Source organism: Lissotriton vulgaris, chromosome 9, assembly GCF_964263255.1.
Source record: "Lissotriton vulgaris chromosome 9, aLisVul1.2, whole genome shotgun sequence".
NCBI classification, from domain to species: domain Eukaryota; kingdom Metazoa; phylum Chordata; class Amphibia; order Caudata; family Salamandridae; genus Lissotriton; species Lissotriton vulgaris.
Window position 1 is genome coordinate 261354471 of NC_141697.1, and position 20661 is coordinate 261375131.

Below are 20661 nucleotides of genomic sequence, written 5' to 3' on the forward strand. Positions count from 1 at the left end.
ATCTAGAAAATGAAGTGTATGAATTAGGTAATTTTTCCCTTAACCTCATGATCCTGAACGTCCAGTCTGAGACTAATTCGGACTTGCCGTTTATAACTGTTTTACCAGTGAAAGGCGAATTATGCGTTAGAAAGAATGGTTCAGTACATCTAGGACAGAGTGATTGTAATACTGTGGTCGAGTTCAGCGATAAAGGAAAGTCTACTTTCAAAGCCTCTCGCCATTCCTATTTTATTTGTGGTCAGACAGCTTATGTACACCTGCCCCTTGATTGGGATGGAACGTGTTATATTGCGTTCCTATTACCCCCTGTTTTTCTAGCCCCACCTGATTATCATCGAAATTCACGCCTTGTGCATGTAAGACATAGAAGGGAGATCAAGTCCCCAATTGTCGATCAGACTGAGACAACATGGGAACAATATACAGATTTCAATAAAGGATTCTTTTTCTTTGTAGGTCCTGTCCAAAACAGTAAACTGATACGCAAATTGACCAGAACTTTGGAAGCGGTAGTGAATGAGACTACTTCTGCTTTAGGTAACCTGACCGAAGAGCAGTCTGCTATGAGACTCGTTGTCCTTCAAAATCGCCTTGTCCTTGACGTCATCCTGGCCGATAGGGGCGGGGCTTGTAGAGTGATCGGATCCAGTTGTTGCGTGTTTATTCCTAATAACGTGCCATCCGTGTATAAAGCCATAACAAGGCTCCACGAAATTGCTCACCTGATACACCAGAATCCCGGCACCTGGACTTGGTCCGGTTGGCTCTGGAGTGTGATATCCGCCTGGGGATGGAAAGTACTGTAATTCCTAGGAATAATACTGCTTATTCTATTCAGTTGTTGTCTCTGTCTACAATGTGGGCCAGCGATTTGCGGCTTGTGCGCCACAGCTTGTATTCCCCGTCCACGATCCCGTGCTCGAATAAGAAAAGACGAGCAAATGATGCTATATGAACAGATAGATGGTCTCATGAAGATAGATATATCCTGAAGGGAAGGTAGGGGACAAGGAGGGAATGAGGAAAATTGAATTTTATATGGCCAGGTATGTCCCCTATCGTGTACCCCAACGTTCCATGTATGTGCATGACCTCCATGCATTTTTCCTCCATGGCCGAAAAGGAAGACGCATATGCATTTGCGTCCAACGTTAACATGTTATCTACCAAGTCCTCCATGAAAGCAACATTAATTTGGTTTTTAGACCCATGTTGCCAACGTCTTTACATGGTACACTTTTAAATATAGCACACGTTTTCTCCATGTTTTCTGGCTCAGCCGAGCCAGGCCCTCAATTGAGGCTTAGAGTTTCTTTTGTCTCTGAAAGCTGCAGTTTAGGAATGCATCCCTGACCTCTACCTTACATCCTGCCCAGACGAGCGGTGCCCGGCTTGGCCTGGCCTGCCTGCCAAGACAGTATTTTGCCTACAGCTATCTGCTCAAGGCTCCGCGAAAACACATTCCAGCCTAGTGAAATAGGTAAACATATTCCCGGCTGCAGAGTAAAGGGCCCTGCCTTTCTGTCTCCATGCAAGTGATTTAATGCACCCGTTACCATGGTAGGCCCATGGCCCCGTACATTGCATGAAGATCCATATGCACACACTAGCATTCAGTATTGAACGGCCTCTGCCCCAGAGACCTTTTACTTCAGATAATACATCCTCCAAACACAAGATATCAGATATGCTATAGGTACAGGTCGTTCTGACATCCCAGACATTAGTCTCCTCTACTAGTGCTAAAGTCAAGCGCCCCCAGCTCTCCCCAGTTACACGTCATGCTCAGTTGCGCGCGCATACGTGCCAAAGGTTTCTGCTGATTCTGCAAACTTTCTCTAAGCATCCACCCATTTGTGACGTTTCTCTGACTTGCCCAGTACACGCCTACGTGTACGCCTTCTTTTACGCACATGTGTTCTTATCTCTCTCTTTTCACTTGTTACGCCTACTGTATTCATTTCAATCATATGGTTTTACTATATATATTGTGTGATGTTAATAAAATGTTGAATATCCCTTCCTGAACCTTAGTGGTGATGGAACCCGATGTCCAGTATCTCGAGATACTTAATTAAAGCCCGTATGACTCAGATACCACGGACTCTGCCTCTCATTTGATTGAGCTATCCTTGTTGTCATTTGATGTATAGAAAAACAGTCCGGTAATTTTATTTACCACAATATAGCCATTTTCTGACCTAGGGTGGTGTGGAGAGCAAAAAAACGATGGATTTAGGCCCAGATCTTTGTACTGGGGTGAATGTAAGACATTGTTCTGAATTCTGTCCATCAACTGTGTTTTTTGCAATTGTCCACCACAAGGCAGCTTTTCTCATTGCCGAGGTGACGGTCACTTTGTCGAACGAACCGTGTATCTGTCTCCACTGGATGTCCAGCTTCTCCTGCAGAGGACACATCCTCAATCTGCAGTGTGGAATCAGAGGAATGCATGAGGAGATCACTCCCAGAAGAGATTTGTAACGGCGTACTGAAAGATACCTTCTTTTTCTTAAGGCCAGCGCCATGGTTTGCAATTTTTCCTGCCTTTCCAAGGTTGGGAAATCTTTGTTGAGATCAGAGTCCAAGATGGCGCCCAGGAAGCGTGCAGTCCTGGATGGAACCAGAGATGACTTCTCCTGGTTGAGAGTGAGACCCAAATTCTGAAAAAGTTTTGTACATGCGTTGACCGCTTCCCTTGCAGCCTCCCTGGATGGAGCCTTCAGCAACTAATTGTCTAGGTAAGGGAAGGCCTGAAAGTGATTCTTCCGTAGAAACGCTGCAACCGGTGCCAGCACCTTGGTGAAGATTCTTGGGGATGAGCGAAGTCCAAAGGGTAAAACCCTGAATTGAAAGTGCCTCTTGGCTACGGTAAATCTTAGAAACCTTCTGTGTGCCGGGTGAATCGGGATGTGAAAATACGCATCATCGAGATCGAGCGTGGCCTTAAAATCCCCTGGATTGATGAGACTTAGTATGTCTTGAAGAGAGACCATCCGGAAAGACAGGGAGATGATATAGGTGTTGAGCTCCCCTAATCTAAAATGGGGCACCATTTCTCTAGCGTCTTCCTAATCAGGAAGAACCTGGAATAGAATCATTCTCCTCTTTGAGCGGAGGGGATCGGCTCTATAGCACCTTTCAGGAGCATCTGATGAACTTCGAGCCGCAGAAGACGCATATGTTTCGATGGGATGGCGGCCGGGGGCTTGGATGGTGGGATTTGTGTAAATTCCAAAGTATGGCCCTTTCGAATGATGTTCAGCACCCAACGGTCTAATGTTATCTTGGACCAATTCTGAAGGTATTGAGATACCCTACCTCCTACCGATGATCTTGCGGAGGTGGGCACAATAGGAAGAGCCAGGAGGCCGCTATGGCCTCTTGGACGGATCACGTCCTTGGCGAGTTTGCTTTCCTCTATTATTAGATCGGGAGAAAGTCAAGGACAGGCCTTGTCTTTGCTGATAAGGCTGGTGGTACTGTTGCGAACCTGATCCATACGATGAGTACCGTTGCTGCTGGTAAGAGCCTCTGTACGTGGTACTCTTGCCTCTGAAACCTCTGAATGGAGCTTTACGGTACTGAAGCATACCCAGAGACTTCGCCGTCTCGGTGTCCTTCTTGATATCCTGAAGCGTGTCATCTATAAACTTTTCCAAACAATGCCTCTCCATCGAAAGGTAGATCCAGGATCTTATTCTGGATTTCAGGTCTGAACCAAGTCACCCTGAGCCATCCCTGGCGACGAAGGACTGCAGCACCAGCTAATGAACGAAAGGCTGTTGTGGCGATGTCCATGGCACAATCTATTATCTCAATGGATGTTGCTTCCCCTTCGTGTAAAATTTTCTTTGCCTCTCCTTTTGATTCTGGAGGTAGTTGATCCAAATGAGGCAAAATCTCACACCATAGTTGGCGATCGTACCTGCCCAATATTGTCAAGGCATTTGCTGCCCGCACCAAAAGACTAGCCATTGAAGAGAACCTCTTCCCAGCGTGGTCTAACCTCCTGCCTTCTTTATCTGGAAGAGTTGTCAAAGGAGCTGATGGGTTGCGTGACTTCCTCTGTGCCGCTTGTGAAGTCACAGAGTCCGGTTTATGGTGTCCCGTCAAAGACACCGGACCACCTTCAGGTGCTTTGTATTTCTTTTCGAGGCGCAGTAGTACAGGGACCACTGTCGCCGGATTCTTCATTGCTTTAAGGCCATCCTCCCAAACATGCTGAACAATAGGGATAGATCTAGTAGTCTTTTTATAAGGCTCTTTAAAGTCATATAAAAAACATTTGGTGGCAACAGAAGGCATTGGTAGCTTGATTCTGCTAGATGCCCTCTCCATCAGCTTATGGAACCCCCCTATATCCACTGGAGGGGAGTCCACCGGAACCGGACATGGTGAAGCTGGGTCTGGGATAACATACTCATCCCATTCTGTACCTTGATCAGGTCTGCCATCAAAGTTTTGATCCTCATCCGAGGAATCATCATGAGTGTCCAAGGGTATCAAAGCTACCTGTGGAACTGGTGTTTGCGGCTGAGATATCACCTGAGCCGGCAACTCTAGAGAAACCATTGGAGGGGCCGTAGGGACAGGCAGGGCTTGCATAGTCGGAACAGCAGCAGGCTGTGAACATCTAGATTTGTAATCCTGCAGCATGTTGTGGAGATCCTGCAAGACAGAAGATGGTACTGACACCATGTCTTGCCTCAAATACTCTTGTGGCCGAGTGGAATGTTGATACCCACATTCCTGCAGGTACTTTCCTTCCAAATCAGTCTCCTGGCATTTTACCAGAAGCGGAGATGGACTGTTTGCATATCCATATGAGTCCTGATCCTCATCATCTGATTCGTCATCATCCTCCTCTAACAGCAGAGCTGGAGGCAAGGGGGTAACTCTCCTCGGAGTCGTCATGTCAGGTGTAATCCGTCTCTTGGAAATTGTGACCCTTTCCGTCGATGACAATATCGTCAACGATCCAGTCGACGATTAAGTTCTATGTGGTAATGCTGCCTTCATAGTTGACTGAGTAGAATTAGTAGACGAGCAAACTATCGATGATGAGATGGGCGTCGTCGACGAGACCATCGACGCTCCTGCTGCCGTCGTCGAAGCCTTTGACGACGACACCGTCGTCGTCACCGCTGTCGACTAAATCTTAGTCGTCGCTGTCGTCGTTAATGCGGTCGTCGACATCTTCGTCTACGTCGCTGCCACTGTCGTCGACGACTCCGTCGTCACAGACGATCCCGTCGATGTCGATTGTACCGTCGACGAGCCCGTCGACTGCACCATTTTAAGCTTGGGCTTCAACGCCTTCGTCGACGAAGCCTTCAGCTGCGTCGTCGGCGACTTGGAACTTCTGTCTGACTTCAGAAGACTGAGAAGATGTTTTTTTGAAGGCTGGAGCAGTCTTCAGCCCAGAAGAAGGTGTAGATGGTCCCTCCCTCTCCTTTTCACCGTGGTGAGGAGATTCAACCGGACCTTGGCTCTCAGACTCTCTAGGGGTCTTTTTTTAGGCCTTAGATGGATCCATAGAAGGTGAAGGGGAAACCCTACCCCTTTTGACTGACCTTCTTGTAGAGGCTGAAGAAGAGTCTTCACTGTCACTGGAGACTGTCTTTTCTGGACTTCAACTTCTGGAGCCAGGTAAGAAGCCTACCCTCCCGATCCCGGAGGGTCTTGGTAGAAAAGGTGCGGCAGATCTTGCAGTCCGCAGCCTTATGATCAGGATAGAGGCAATATATACTATCTTTATGCCTATCCTCAACAAACAATCTTTTCTTGCCACAGGTGGAACATGGCTTGAAAAGGGCCTTCTCCTTATCAGACATCCTGGAAGGGACAGCCAACAATTCTGAAGAGAAATCCTGAAGAAAACATCTGAAAAGAGTAGAGATTGAGCAGAGCTCAAAGGAGACTCCCTAAGCACAACGTGCAGTAGAAAATCTGAGGCTCTGATGTTCCTTCAGGAGGGTTCTAAGGGGTGAGGTTCTTCTGATTGGCTGACGATTAGTTTGGTCTCTTTTACAAAAAGAGGCGGATATGTTACAAAAGGGAATGAGGCCTAGGCCTTTCCTTTCTCTTTTGTACCTACTGCCATGTTATTTTTTGGTTACCGAGACTCCCATTCCGACGACGGTGAATGATACAAAAGCATGGCAATCTATGAAAGTTCCAATACTGGGGCAATTGGTTTTCTTCATAAGAATATTTACCAAATCCAGGTGCTTAACGTAGCAGTGGATGTTTCTCCCAATAGAATGATTCTCTGTTGAATTAAGTTGCCTGTAAGAGTCCCATTTACTAGCTACCTTTTCAAACTGAGGCATCATACACCAAATACTGGTCTTTTGTAGCATTTTAAAAATATTCCAGGTATAGCAAACCAGATGTGCAGACAGATATATGCTATGCTCCCCTCCTTTAGACGAGCAATTGGATTCGAGCCTCCGATTTTTTTCAACACACAGGTGCCACAAATCCAGAGAGCTGCCCTATAATACTCCGGGCACATGATGTCCAACTTAAATTCCAAAAAATGGTGTTCCTGTCGAGCTAATTCACTTTGTTTGGAGCATTTAAAGTCAAGATATTTAAAGCGTGGGACAACCCGCTTTTACTACGACTCCCAGGATCCTCGCGGACCCGGAAGCACTGTACAGCGAGGACGCCCGGCAGAGGCAACGAAATTCTGCTCCGCGCTGATGCGATTGATTCGAGGTAAGAATCGCCATTCGGCAAACCCAAGCACACACAAGGAATGCTGATAACGGACACACGCAGTCCCTTCTTTGACAGTACTTTCCTGTTCCTTTCTCAGAAATACCGGCGCTGATCGTCATCTCGGACACATAGATTGGTTCTCCGTTCCCAAGGTGAGATACCCCCGCCTAGCTCACTTGTTGCTCACATTCCATATCTACCATGTACGCTTACCGGCTGCATTATTCCAACAGATTGACAGTACCCGCCAGGCGGACTCGGCAACTAGTCGTGGATCCAGATTCTTATCAAGCATGTAAGCATAATTGAGAGGTGTTTGCTTGTATGTGTCCTTAAAATAGACCTGGTGTAGTAGCTAATGGTGTGATATGTTTCTCATAATAGATGGTTGATTTCCCGGACACGCCCACATTTGTTCTGGTCTCCGAATCACTGAGAGGTAAGAGGCTTTAGCTGGCAGTAGAAAAAGGCAGTGTAGCAGTTTAATTGAATAGCATACCAATAAGTTTCTCCCCTTTCTTTTACAGACCTCGGTCCTGATGAGAACTCATTACTTTTTTGAGTTCGAAACGCGTAGACTTGTATAAGCCTAAACTGAAAAATCAAAACTGTATAAAAAACTCTTGAACAGTCCTGACAAAATACGAATGTTTTTGGCTTTATTGTAATCCAAGTGATTACTTTGTTGAAATAATTTACATGGTTTCTTGTTGATGTGTTTGTATATATAATGTATATAGTGTGGTGTGAAAGTTGCATGACTGATGGTGTGTGATTTGTGTTGTCCAAAGTTTTCTAATCTCTCTTTTTGTAAAAATTGTTTATTTTGAATATATGCTATTTGTTGTTCATGTTGTACATAAGGTCTTAAATAATAAACCTAAAAAATCTGATGTTTTTGAGATAAAAATGAATGAATAAGTTCAATTTGAAATTAAATAAATACACGACACACTGTGGTCAATATAAACATTTGTTTCAATTCCTATGTTTAGCCAAAAATAAGGCAGGAAAAGTCATTGGCAGCACGTGCATCTTCTGTTTATTATATGCTCCCCTCCTGGCAAAAATACCACAGCTTACTGTCCACTATTCGAGGGATTTCTCTACAAAGATGCCCATAATGTTGTGGTACCTTGATCCCTTCCCTCTCAAGCAAGTGTTTCTGCAAAGTTTTAACATACCCCAAGCACCGAGGGACTTGTTTATTTAAATGCACTTACCCATCTGGCACACCTCCTGGAAAATTAGTCTAAATACCTACTTTTCTTAGTGCTTGGACTCGACTGTTTTTGTCCTGATGATGAACATAAGAATGGGTTAGATAATGTTAACAATATGACACCTGGGCTCGAAAGGGCAATAACTGCTGTCAAGAAAGCAATATATATGATTGAACTGTGTTGCAATCTGTTCCTTCACTCAAGTCAGCACTGGTCCTGCACGCCAATTCCATGTATACATCCTTTTCACCATGTTAGTTTCACTGTGTAATCACTCTGGTACTGAGACCCCTGGTTGTTTATAGTAAATTGATTTAATTTAAAACAATTAAATCATATTGATGTATGCCACTTAATTTTATTGACTCATTTTCAAGTCTAACAGAGTCCCTTTTTAGGTTTCGCCTGGCGTCCACTGCGCAATAGTTTTCGCGCAGGCGAAATCTTATGTTTTGCAGTACGGGGCTTCGTCCCGCCTCTCTCTTCCATTGGCTAGCTCCATAAATGGAGGCTGGCCTTTGGAAGAGAGATGCGTCACTCTTTCTGGGAGCAGATTCGTGGGCGGTCCGCTGATTTTTTCGCTCTCCGCCCCTTTTACAACGTCATGCGGCGGAGGGCGGTTGTTTTTTTTTTTTTCCCTCGTCATTTCCGACGTGTCTGTTTCCGGGATGGGCTGCGCGATTTTATTGTTCCTGCAAGGTCTCGCTGGGAGGGCCAGATACTCAACATGCACGGACGGCTTGGAAGCGAGTCGGAACTCGGATGAAGACCTCACGCTGACCGGAGTTGAAGCAGGTACGGGGGTCGTTTGACTGGTGACTTCGGCCTGCTAGTGATAGTGTGTGGTGTCGTGTATTTTGTTTGCTCACAATTGTCACTTTTGCCTCATGTTTCAAAGTTCACCATTCCAGTTTGCTATATCTGCATGAACATGGGAAGCCGCGAACGTTTAGCCTTTCCTTGTTTTCTGTTGCTTTGGATGAGAGTTGCTCAGCGGTGGCGACAGGAAGCACGAGCCTTGGTTGTAAACATAGCCAGGCAACTTTCAGGCTGCTGGTGGACAGGCGCTCGAGAAGCTCCTACCAGTGTGACTTGAGACATTTGTAAATATGTAACGTGCCATGCCAAAGGTGGCTAAATGTATGTTTCTATGCATTACATTTCTCCCACCTTGAGGATTTTTGAAAAAAATCTCCCAGGGGCTGGCATGCTGTGCAATTCGTGCTGTTTCTGTGCGCTGTATTTTCAAAGGACCTACGGTATAACAAGTCTTCTCAGTGTGTGTAGTTTCTCTGTTTTAAACCGCGTTTGCAATAGCACGCGACTCGCTTGTGCTTCATAACTGCTGCAATGCCGTTCCCGGTGTTTTAAAACAGAAGTTTCAGCATGGTGTGTGAGATGAACACGTCTTGATACTGCCCGATAAAACCTTAGCGCAGCAGTGACCGCACCTCCCCTGACTCTTATTCACTTCCGGTGTTACCATTGGAACTATCGGAGGCTGCTGAATGCTGCTACCTCAGCCTTCGTTTGGCCCTTCTGACCCAGTTCGAGTGGCTTGTGTGAGATGGTTTCAGGTACAACAGACACTACTGTTTTCCAGTCGTAGGCTTCTCTTTCATTGCTATGCGACTGTTCATTTGAAAAGAACTAACTCATAGAGAATGCTGGAAAGGTGATGTGCTGGTGGCATGATTCAGTGACCACTGCCTTCCTGTATTAGCCATTTAATTTTAACACCCACTGCATTTTTCAGTTTTTGTGCCAATCCATTCCTCTTTCTAGGGACTGAGTTAACAAAAGACAGTGGTGCTGAGTAACAAACGCATTTCAGTACTTGAAGTAGTTGCCCAGGGGTAGTCTTTTATGTACTCTTGCATGTCTTTGTGAATGAGCCCAAACACCCAATGTCCTATTAGTACAATAGCAAAGAGACACACTCCTTACTGTTTGCACTAGCTTTATATGAATACTCCCTTAATGCTCCCATTTTACACCAATATTTGGGGCCCAGTTCTCAAAGGCACATGAGTACGTAATTTACGTGCTCGAAAAGTGACCAAGTGATTAGGCCCAAACATAGGAATATTTCTGCATCTGAACTGCATCCATCGCTGTTCGTGTTATCCTCAAACTTAGTTCTGAATAAAACGGGCATTAGACAAGAAAAGGCATGGAAATTAGTCAATTTCATGAAGTGGAACTATTCCTGCATGCTCTTGAAACAAGCATTTGTGTAGGGGCTATGCTACTAAAGGGCTTCGAACGCACGAGAGCCTGCAGGGTAGCTCAGTCGGGGGAGCGCCTGCTGCAGCGGTCTTTCAGCGCCAGGAAGCCGCTTGGCCACAGAGCGCTTTATAAATTTCTTTTTCATTTCATTTCATTTAAACTACATGTCAACATTGTGCAGCGGGGCAGGTTTGTCCAAGCCTTCCCTCCCCTCCTCCTGAGTTCAAAACAGTTGCCCCACTAAGATGGGTAATACTGTTATTGTAGATACTGAACAGACCAATGTTAAACACTTTAAAACTCAAATTATTTTGAAAAATGTTGAATTCCCCTAAGCAGAAGTGGGTAACATCACGGTATAGATTATTACTTTGAAAAAAAAATGTTTGATTGAGGCAATGCCTACAACTCTTGCCTCTTATTTGTTGCCTTTTCCTTGTGACGAGCTGATTTTTTCCCCATTGGCATCATATTATAATTAATCCTGTAAATAGCCTTTTTCCTACTTTGTATTTCATGGTTTTTAATTACCGCAGGGTACCTCATGTTAAGGTAGTTTTCGTGTGTTGCGTTAGATTGCCTTGTGTCTTAGCCTGTTTGTAATGGTCTTGCTTTTTGTGCTGAAATGTGAGGCATATATTACTTTGGTTTATTTTCTGTTTGTTTCCCTTTGGGTGCCCTGCTTTGTTGAGTGTTGCCTTAGTTTGCCATGTGTTGCTTTGTTTTGTCGTAGGTGCTCTTGTGTTGTTTCACTGACCCCAGTAGCTGTTTGCCGTGTCGCTTTATTCAAGGCCTGCAATGCCTTAGGTTGCCCTGTGTTACCTTAGCTTGACTTGTTGCTCTACTTTTCTATGTGTTGTCTTTCATCGCTCAGTTCTTTCTGTGCCGTATGCGAGAGATTAAGCTATTGACATTGTAAATGACAATGCCATTTATTTATCTGTTTTCAAAACCAACACATAAATAAAAAAATTGTCATTTACAATGCCAATAGCTCTAACTTTGGCAAAGGCGAGACCGTTGCATTGTAAATGCTTGTTCTTCTTAATTCTTTCAAAAAAAGGTAATAAGTCTGACCATCCACAAGTCATTAGTATCTTCTCCATGGAGAACAAAAAAAAATGGAGACACCAACCTAACAATCACAATAATATTAAATCAATACACCCCACGTAAGATCTTACAACTGTACTTCATATCTCCTTCCCCATTGTTTTTTTATCACCCTACTGTCAGTCTTATTACCGGGGAATCGCTGCTGTAGCTTTCAGACACAGGAAGCGGTTCTGGATTTGTCGCCATCCCTTGCAACTGATCGAAGGGAAGCGTGGTCTTCTCTGGCTCCGTAGATCCCAAGCTCAGTGGCGCTGAACTATCTGGCATTGGAATAAACTCTGCATTCTCCAACTCCTAAACATCAGAGGAAATATTTGAGAGCAAGAAAATTGTTTCACTCTATTAACTGGCCCATCACTCACAATTTTTATTTTATTTAAACGTTTTTTTCCCAATTTTGTAGTGTAACAGTTACAAATTAAAATCCCCCCCAGGTGGCATCATAAAAACACATGTATACAAATCGACAGCCTCATTATGGCACTTTTTGGACATAAGTTACACTTGGGTATACTGAGATCGATGAGGAAGATTCAATTGACAATTAACTGAAAAAAATGCGTTATCGTGAGGAAATAACCAGGGCCCGCACCATGCACTACATCATACACCCCTCAGGAGTCACCCCCCGCCACCCCCTCAGACCCCGATCGCTGTGCTGAAAAAAGGTCGCCCCTAGACCCTTCGGAATCGCAGTGGGAAGATTGCTCTCCCATTGTTAATCCTGAGATACACATGGCTCGCCAAGCTAGCAGGTCCTCTTGCAATTTCCCATCCCTCCTTGTACTCTGCATATGCGTTTCTTCTGCCAGGGTGCACTCTCTGGCGTCCTTAAGCCATGCGGGAATCTCTGGGGCCCTCTGTCCCATCCATGTTATAGCTACCCTGCGCCTGGCTAGCACGAACATCAGTTGCAACATTGGCAGCATTACCATCTTGGCGACGGCCACGCGACCCATCAGAGATAACGGCAGGGTATTCCAAAAGGACACCGATTGCTGCAGGGACTTAAGCACCCGCTCAATATTACGTGCCATGAATTGAGTCTCTGTAGAGGCCACTTGAATACCTAGATAACGGAAGCCCTCCCGTTCCCAGCGCAGCCCTAGGTCCGCAAGTCCTCTAGGGGCACCGACTCAAGACCCGACTGACAGCGGAAAAATCAGGGACTTGCTGTGGTTAAGCCTCAATCCCGACGCCACGCCAAACCAGTCCAGGTGATGCAATAATATCAGAAGTGCCTAGCTAGGGGCCTTCAAATAAAACAGGGCGTCGTACGCATACAGAGAGATAACGTTGCAAGTGTCTCCCACCTGGATGCCCCACTGCGATATCTCAAAGCGGATCCTCACGGCAAAGGGCTCTATGGCGAGGCCAAACAGGAGTGGCGAGAGAGGACACCCTTGTTGTGTGCCCCGTCCCAACAGCCACTCCTCTGATCTTGCAGCACCCAGGCGTACCCTAGCCCGAGGGGAGCTATATAAGATACAAATCCAACGGCAAAAATTAGGACCCAGGCTCATTTCTCTTAGAACCTCCTGCAAATAACCCCAATCAACCGTGTCAAACGCTTTGACGAGGTCGATGGAAACCAGAACCGTCTGTTCCTCACTACCCTGTACTTCATGTTGAATGTGATTTAAGCGCTGCAGGTTCATAGCGGTGTTGCGCCCAGGAATAAACCCACATTGGTCTGGGTGTACCTTGACATCCGTATTAATCATAGTGATCGGGCGATACGAAGAATCACTCACAATATTAAAAGCAAAATGCCTACAGCACCACAGGAATATATAGAGGTGCAAACTGTAGAAGTTAACCTTTCATTATCAATTTCTTCCCTCGGAGTGCGAATGATCTTTAAAGGGTTGTGTACATTGGTGACCCTTAGGGATGAAACCTATCCAGGGTTGCCCAAACTACCCCCATTAAGAGTCCTTTCGCCATTTCCTCCATGCCTGCCTTTCGAGGCCACTAACGTTCCGGGTATTTAACTCCGTCGTTTCAGCCTTGACTTCACCTTGTCTTCCAGTGACATTCAGATAATTTCCTGTATCGCAAAGAGGCACTTACCGATGTGCAGTGAAAAGTATTTTTTTCATTTGCTCGTTATTAGAATATTTTTACCAATAGGTAATTGGTATACATTTAAGTGCCTTTGCTCTTTCTATGAACAGTTAGCCGTTTTGTGCCTCACACAGCAGCTCCTAAAAATCATTTTAGAAATAGGACAATCACTTTTCTGGGGACATTTTCTTTCAGATTGCTTAAAAAACTATTACCCACAACAAGAGCGATTCTTCATGTCCTTGCATTTGTTTGTTTGACAATGTCTGTGATGCAAGAGGTCTTTTTTGTCAGCCACCTCTTGCTCGACTATAGCTACAGATTTTCACTGGCATTCTTCTTGTAGCCTAATAGTAGAATTTCAATGAGCCTATCTGATAGACTAGAAAACAGCCTAAGGTAGCAGCCTAAATAGTCAATCATTAGCAAGCGACTCCTCCAGAGTGTGTGCAGAAGATTGAACATAATCTAGTGAGCAATGTTGTTCGGAGGCTTTTGCAGTCCAATGGTCCGCATTTTTTCTGTTTTCTGCATTGCTATTGCTGTGCTTTGCACATATGCCCGAGCTGTTCTCCAGCAAACATGAGGCTTGAGTCAGTGATTCGATGCACCGAATGGTTTCAGCAACAGTACACTTATCATTGCATACTGCTTACAGATGAAATCAATGGTGGGGGTATATTTTTGTAGCCTCATTTTGCAATGCACCTTTTCTGTCTTTTCCGTACCTAGCTTTGCAAGCAAAGCTAGGTACTACGCTTTTTAAAAAATACTGTTTTGTTCCCTTCTAGTATTAAAAGTTAATTTCAAATGACTTTTTTGCTTCCCTTTGACGAGACTTCTAGAGATTACCATCTGTTAGAGCAGGAAGCTGCAAACAATAAATTGAGGAAAACCAGCCAAACTCGGCGTATCACGTTTGCACTTTGGGGAACAAAATTTTTGCATATCCAGAGCATCTCCAGTCGAATGATGGCTTGTCAACCTAAGCAAAGGACAATTTCCTGCAAGCAGCCCCAACATCTTGCTGCAGTGTGCTCCACTAACTTGAATCACTCCCCACTAGGTCTTTCTCACTTCCATTCAGTTATCTTACCAACCTCCGCACAGTGCCACCAACCTGAGCCCCACAATAGAATGCTCAACCAGTGGTCCACAATAGCTGCAGATCTGGATTAGCGATGTTCCAGCAGCTTCTGGGGTGCATCTGGGATATTAGCGGGCGGTCCTTTGCCGGGGTACAATCATTGATCTAGGCTTGCTGTAAGCAATCAGAACAACTAAGATGCTGGTCACTATGCTTGACAGGATTTTCCACACCTATGTGCAGTATCTATTGCATGCTGACATTTACTTTTCAGGATGTTTACCCAGAAGAGACCTCACGGGCACTACATTGAGCCACATGCACCAGTTGAGGCTAGAAAGTAGAGACTTTGTGGCATTTCCTGCCCAAATAATCTTAAACTGGGTGTCATATTCTCAGTCTCTTGGAATATTGAGGGTGTTTTCTTCACATAAGAACTGACAGGCATGCAGAGCTCAGAAAGAGCACACCCGTTGGTCTTCATGTGCCCAGTTTGATCCCTCCCCAATAAAATATTCTCCGACTTATTATAAAATGCCTCCATTCACCATTTGGCACTCTGATTTATACCATAGGCGTTTTTGACTGCACCTCTTACGCTCAAATCCATAGCACTACAATAATAACCCTCTCCCACAGACAACATATTTCCATCTCTATGCAAGAATCCTTACCTCACGCAACCAGCTGGGACAAGAGCTTTCACTCATGCTGCTATCACCTCCATTACTGCGCATATTCTCAGTGGAATTAAAACGGCCCATTCCATGGTCAGCTTCCATGGTACCCCGGAAGCCTCCACTCGGATCACTCAACATTTCCTGCTCACTTTCGTCCTCTTCCCCTCCAAGACTTCCATCTCTGGAAACTTGAGCAACTGATGAAAAACAACAGGCAAAAGTGGGCTCAGTTGAAACAGTAACTTACTGTCTGTAAATTCATTTCTGTTGGATAGAGTAGAGTAGCTCTCCCAGGTTCCTCATAAGAACTCTCTTGTGGCACCCAGTCTAAACCCAGAAATTGCTTTCAGCAATTTCCAGCCAGTGGTGGCACATGGGACTGCAGACCGGCATCTGCGCAGTGCCACAAAACACGTCATGGGTGCCCATTACATCATTTCTGCCCACTTTATCTATTACCTTTCAGAGGCTGTGGACATAAATGGCAGGGTCAAAATCAAAACTAATAACACAGGAAGATAGCTGGAAGGGCAGTAGGTAACCTATACGAGTCGTAGTATCCTTCAGTAAGAACCTCATCAAAAGAAAGCATCTTCTGATTGGCACTTGATCCCACTCACATACCCAAACAGCAAAACCACTTACACACCCATTCATATACCCACCCACCCATCACACACACAACCACTCACACAACCATACAGACTGTCATGCACCCAGTCACACATCCTTACAGCCACCCATATAGTCACTGATACATCCACTCAGAGAACCACTCACACACCCACTAACAGTCCCACACAGGCACGCATAAATCTACGTACACACCCACGCAACCACTAACACACCCCCTCACATACCTCTACAGCCACTCACAGACCCACACAATCACCCTCACACACCCACAACACATTCAGACACCCACTCATACAGCCACTCACCCAGCCATTCAGTCTCACAAAGCTACTTACACATCCACTCAATCACTCACTCAATACCCCGAAAACAAATAATTTATGTATCATTGTAATTAGTGTATGTTTTAAGTCCATGATCTGAATGTACTTTTAATTTTTGAAATATGTTCTCTCAATGTGTATGTCCCTTAACAGTCCTGTGTTATTATGTATTTTATTGTTATTCATCATCCTTTCCAGCACTTTATGGTATATGATTATTAATATACCATAAAATTCTTAATTTTGGTGGTCGGTGTCATAATTTATTGTCTATATCAAAGCATGATTGAGTCATCAGACCTACATAAAGTATTTGTGTAATAAGTAATGTATTTTGTGAAAGAAATACAACTCCCCAAAGAACCAATTGTTGTTGCATACAACTAGATTTCCCAGGTTCTGAGGGATACTGAGTCACCCCATTACTATTAATAGACTGTAAAGCAGTCCTCCCCAAGCGGTGGCTCACCCCGAGGATGTTGCAGAAGACTGTAAAAGTGTATGTAAGACAGCTTGGCCAACTCTAACCTGTTAACTAGCCAGGATTTCCACACAGTAATGTTTAGTAAAAGTGTGAGGAGTGGACCAAGCAGCTGCTTCACAGATGTTCGCTAGTGGTATGTTGCTCTAAAAAAAGCAATAGAAGCCCCTTTCTTGCACGTGAAATGGGGTCTGGGACAGACAGGTAGGAATCTTTTACCCTTAGCATAGCAAGTCAAGATACAGTTGAGAAACCAAGAGCAATACCTTCTTTGGAAATAACACAACCTTTATGTGGTGTGGAGTAGGGCACAGAGTTTTATGAAAAGGTTTTGTTCTATCCACATAATGCATTAACGCTCTTGACATCTGGGTATGCAAGATGCGTTCCGCTACAGACTCTGGGTGTGGAAAGAAAACAGGTAGCTCAACTGCTTGATTGGGATGAAAACTGGAAACCACCTTAGGGAGATTTTTTGGGATTGGTTCTAAGGACCACCCTGTCTGGTCTGGGTGGACTTGGAAAAAAAGATCTTCTAAGGTGAGAGTGTGTATCTCACTGACTCGCATGAGGGAAGTAATAGCTACAAAGAAGGCCAACTTCCATGAAATAAACTGCACTGGGCAAGAGTAGAAGGGCTCAAAAGGAGGGCCCTTGAGCCTGGTTAGTACTAGGTTTAGACTCCACACCGTAGCAGGAGGCATCCGGGGATGGATAACCTGTTAAGGGCTTCCATGATAGCCTTAATGGCAGGTCTTTGAACAGCAAAGTGTACTGCCTATTCTGTAGGTAAACAGCCACTGCAGCCAAATGTAACCGAATGAAGGTGTGAGCAAGGCCTGTCGGTTAAAGGTGAAGGAGGTAGTAGACAAAGTCTTGTCCTGACTGTTAGGAGATGTTAGGAAATTGATGTTTTGGAAGACAAAAATGAATAAAGCGCTCCCATTTTGCTGCATAGAAGGCTCAGGTAGTAGGTCTACGTGTTTCACGAAGAATGGACATACATTTCTTTGATAGGCTAAGGTAACCAACATCTCAGGAGCCATATCGCAAGATTGAGTTGAGGATTGGGGTGTCGGAGAGTAACGTGATTTTGCGTTTGAAGGCGCTGCCTGTGGGGAAGCTTCTTGTGAAGAACTAGCAAGAGTTCCTGCGGGGTGGAGTGCCAAGGCTGGCACACCCAGGTTAGGGCTACTATGATGAGGGTAAGAGAGGCCTGTCTCCGCTTGCGAACTATGAACAGTAGGAGCAGGCGAGGCAGAAAAGCGTAGTTAAATATGCCTGTCCTGGTCACCCATAGTGCGTTGTCCAGGGACAGTGGATGGGGTAACCTGGCGATGAAGTTTGGGCATTTCATGTTTTCGCCAGTGGCGAACAGGTCTATTTGAGGGAAAACTCCACTGCTGGAAATAGAAAAGTAGGGTCTGAGGGTGGAGTTCCCACTTGTGGACTTGTTAACATCCTGCTGAGCAGATCTGCCAAGCCAATGTCTTGACCAGGAATGAACTGTCACCACCTGCACCTTGTGATGTATTGTCCACTTCCCAGATGCTATGGGTTAGAAAGACAGCTGGGGTGAGGTTTTTTCCCACTTGTTTCTGTAGATAAAACATGGCTGTGGTGTTATTCATGTGGACTAGAACAACCTTGTTGCAAATGATAGGAAGGAATGCTTGAAGTGCAAACTGAGTAGCCAGCAATTCCAGCTAGTTGATGTGGAGGCCCTGTTGCGTGGATGTCCACAAGCCCCGGATTATGTGATCTTGGAGATGCGCTCCCCATCCGGTGAGAGAGGCATCTGTGGTGGTGATCTCCTGTGGAACTGGATCTAGGAAGGCAGTCCTTGCAACAGATTGTTGGGAGTTACACCACTTCACAGAGCAATGCGTACGGACCCAAATTAACACTAGATCCTCCCACTGACCCTCCGCTTGAGACCACTGTGCTGCTAGGCACTGCTGTAAGGGATGCATGTGTAACCTTGTATGAAAACTATTACAATGCAGGATACATTACTGTCCTGACGATCTGGATGAAACAGAGGTATTAGACTTTGTAAAGCGTGGACCCTGGCAAGACTTAACCACCCTTGAGTCTAGGGTGGCCAATAGGAACAGTTATACCTAGGCTGTCCTGTTTTCAGTTTCTATTTTTGGTAAATTCTGGTGGGGTTTTTTCAGTGTTTTCAATATCTTAAAAAACAGTTATCAGTGGTTACAAATTTTCACGCCACTAAAAACAAAAGAAAAAGTGTTTTTCCGGTGTTTATGGAATGTTTTGCTTTTATCATTGCTTGCTTTCTGCACTGAAAGAACATGGTATATAGACAGTGTACGTATAGTGTATATGAGGTCCAAAGAGATTTTTGCAAATTAATCTTATTGTAGTACACCATTCAATACTTCTTCAGTGAGTCTTTGGTCATGTGCGCTCGTGCTTTCCTTCCCATATAAACTTCTGTGAAAAGGCCCTCTCAGCATTGATAGGCCCTTGGGCTGAGAACCGTCAGCTAAGGGACACAGTTGGGATGACTCTTTCTTTGATGCCACATAAAGCACGAAATTATAAATATTTGCATTTTAGTTCCTGGGCATAAGAAAACAGTGCACCAGAATGGACTAAAAAGTCAGTAGCATCCCTCATTAACTCAGAAGATTGTAAAGATGCTTTCAGCATACCATCTAACAAGTGGCAAGGATCTCCTACAGGGAATCACTTCAGCTTGGGTATCAATTTTGACAGGTCATCACACAAATTTTTAATATACGTAGCTGAATCACTACAAATACAAACAATATCACTCCAATCTTTGTTGAACTTGGAAATAACCTTTTTTGCAGAGCATAACAAGTGACACTGCATTCCATGTTTTCCAAAAGTCTGGTGTCACGTTTTCACCACTATCCCAGATGCTTGGTGATATATATATTTGTCACTATACCTTGCATTTAACGTTTAAAGCCTGAGGTGTTGGCAATTCACCTACTATCAATACTGACCCACTAGAAACTATGGTCTGATGTATTAAGGGTTTTTACCCATTTTCTGTGGGTAAATGTGATGACACATATTAGGAAAGATTTTTATGAAACTAGCCATTTTACCTATCAGTGAAAGAATCAAATGCAGCCAAAATATCAAATGTGAGTTTGATATGTCCCGATTCTCTACAGTTTATAAAATAATTAAAATAAACTTAAAACGTGAAACTAAACCTTGCATCTTTAGACCAAAGGCAATAAAACTGAAAAAAGTAAAAGGAAGAAGAAACAATATTCTAGTGGCATCCCTAAAGAACAAAACTTAAGCAGAATAATGTTAGCCAGTCTTTCTTACTGCTAGCTTGTATAACAAAGTTACACTTTATTGACCCCTTCAGTAAGAACAAAATGACTCTTTCACTTTCTTTTTCCTTTCTTTGAATGGCATTTAGTTTGTGGTTGTGCATGTGTTTTTTTCAGTGGTTATATGTTTTCACCGGTGAGGGCTATTTTTCTTTCAGTGGGGTTTTATCAGTTATTATAGGTTTAAACCTAAAACCCCACAGCCTAGTTATACCTGAAGGAGTTGAAGGGCTATGTTTATAGTAAAGCCCAACTTGTGAAGATCTATGTTTTTTTTTTTTTTTTTAATTGGCATTTATAAAGCGCAGCATATACCCTAGGGTGTCTTGGCGCTGATTAATTTGCCAGCTTGATGTTAAATAAGCTGCCTTGCTCAGACCTCTATTCTATACCGAGAACTTATTTATTGAACAGCCAGGTTTTCAGTTTTTTGCGGAATTGGAGTAGTGTGGGACATGCTCTTATGTCCTGGGGTAGAGTATTCCAAAGTTTGGAAGCTGCTACCACAAACCGTCGGTCTCCCCACATCACTGTTCTGGTGCGAGGTACCGTTAGTTGGTTGCTGTTGGTGGAGCGCAACTGGCGTATAGGTTGGTAAGGACGTAGATGGTCTTTAAGGAACTGCGGGCCCTGTTTGTTTAGTGCTTTGTAAACCATGCACTGTGATTTAAATCTAGCTCTGTTCTGAATCGTCAGCCAGTGTAGTTTTGGAATGGCGTCAGAGAGAGGAGCAAACTTAGGAA

At 44.4% G+C, this 20661-nt stretch overlaps 1 protein-coding gene across 1 annotated transcript in view; it reads right to left on the reverse strand.

Annotated features, from left to right (window-relative positions):
- NEK9 (NIMA related kinase 9) overlaps positions 1-20661 on the reverse strand; it is a 341543-nt gene that overhangs the window by 18638 nt on the left and 302244 nt on the right. Inside the window, exons 19-20 of the mRNA XM_086937511.1 lie at positions 15129-15331; positions 11430-11594 (exon numbers count right to left, since the gene is read on the reverse strand). Coding sequence (XP_086793637.1) covers positions 11430-11594; positions 15129-15331 — 368 coding nt within the window. The remainder of the gene's footprint in view (positions 1-11429; positions 11595-15128; positions 15332-20661) is intronic.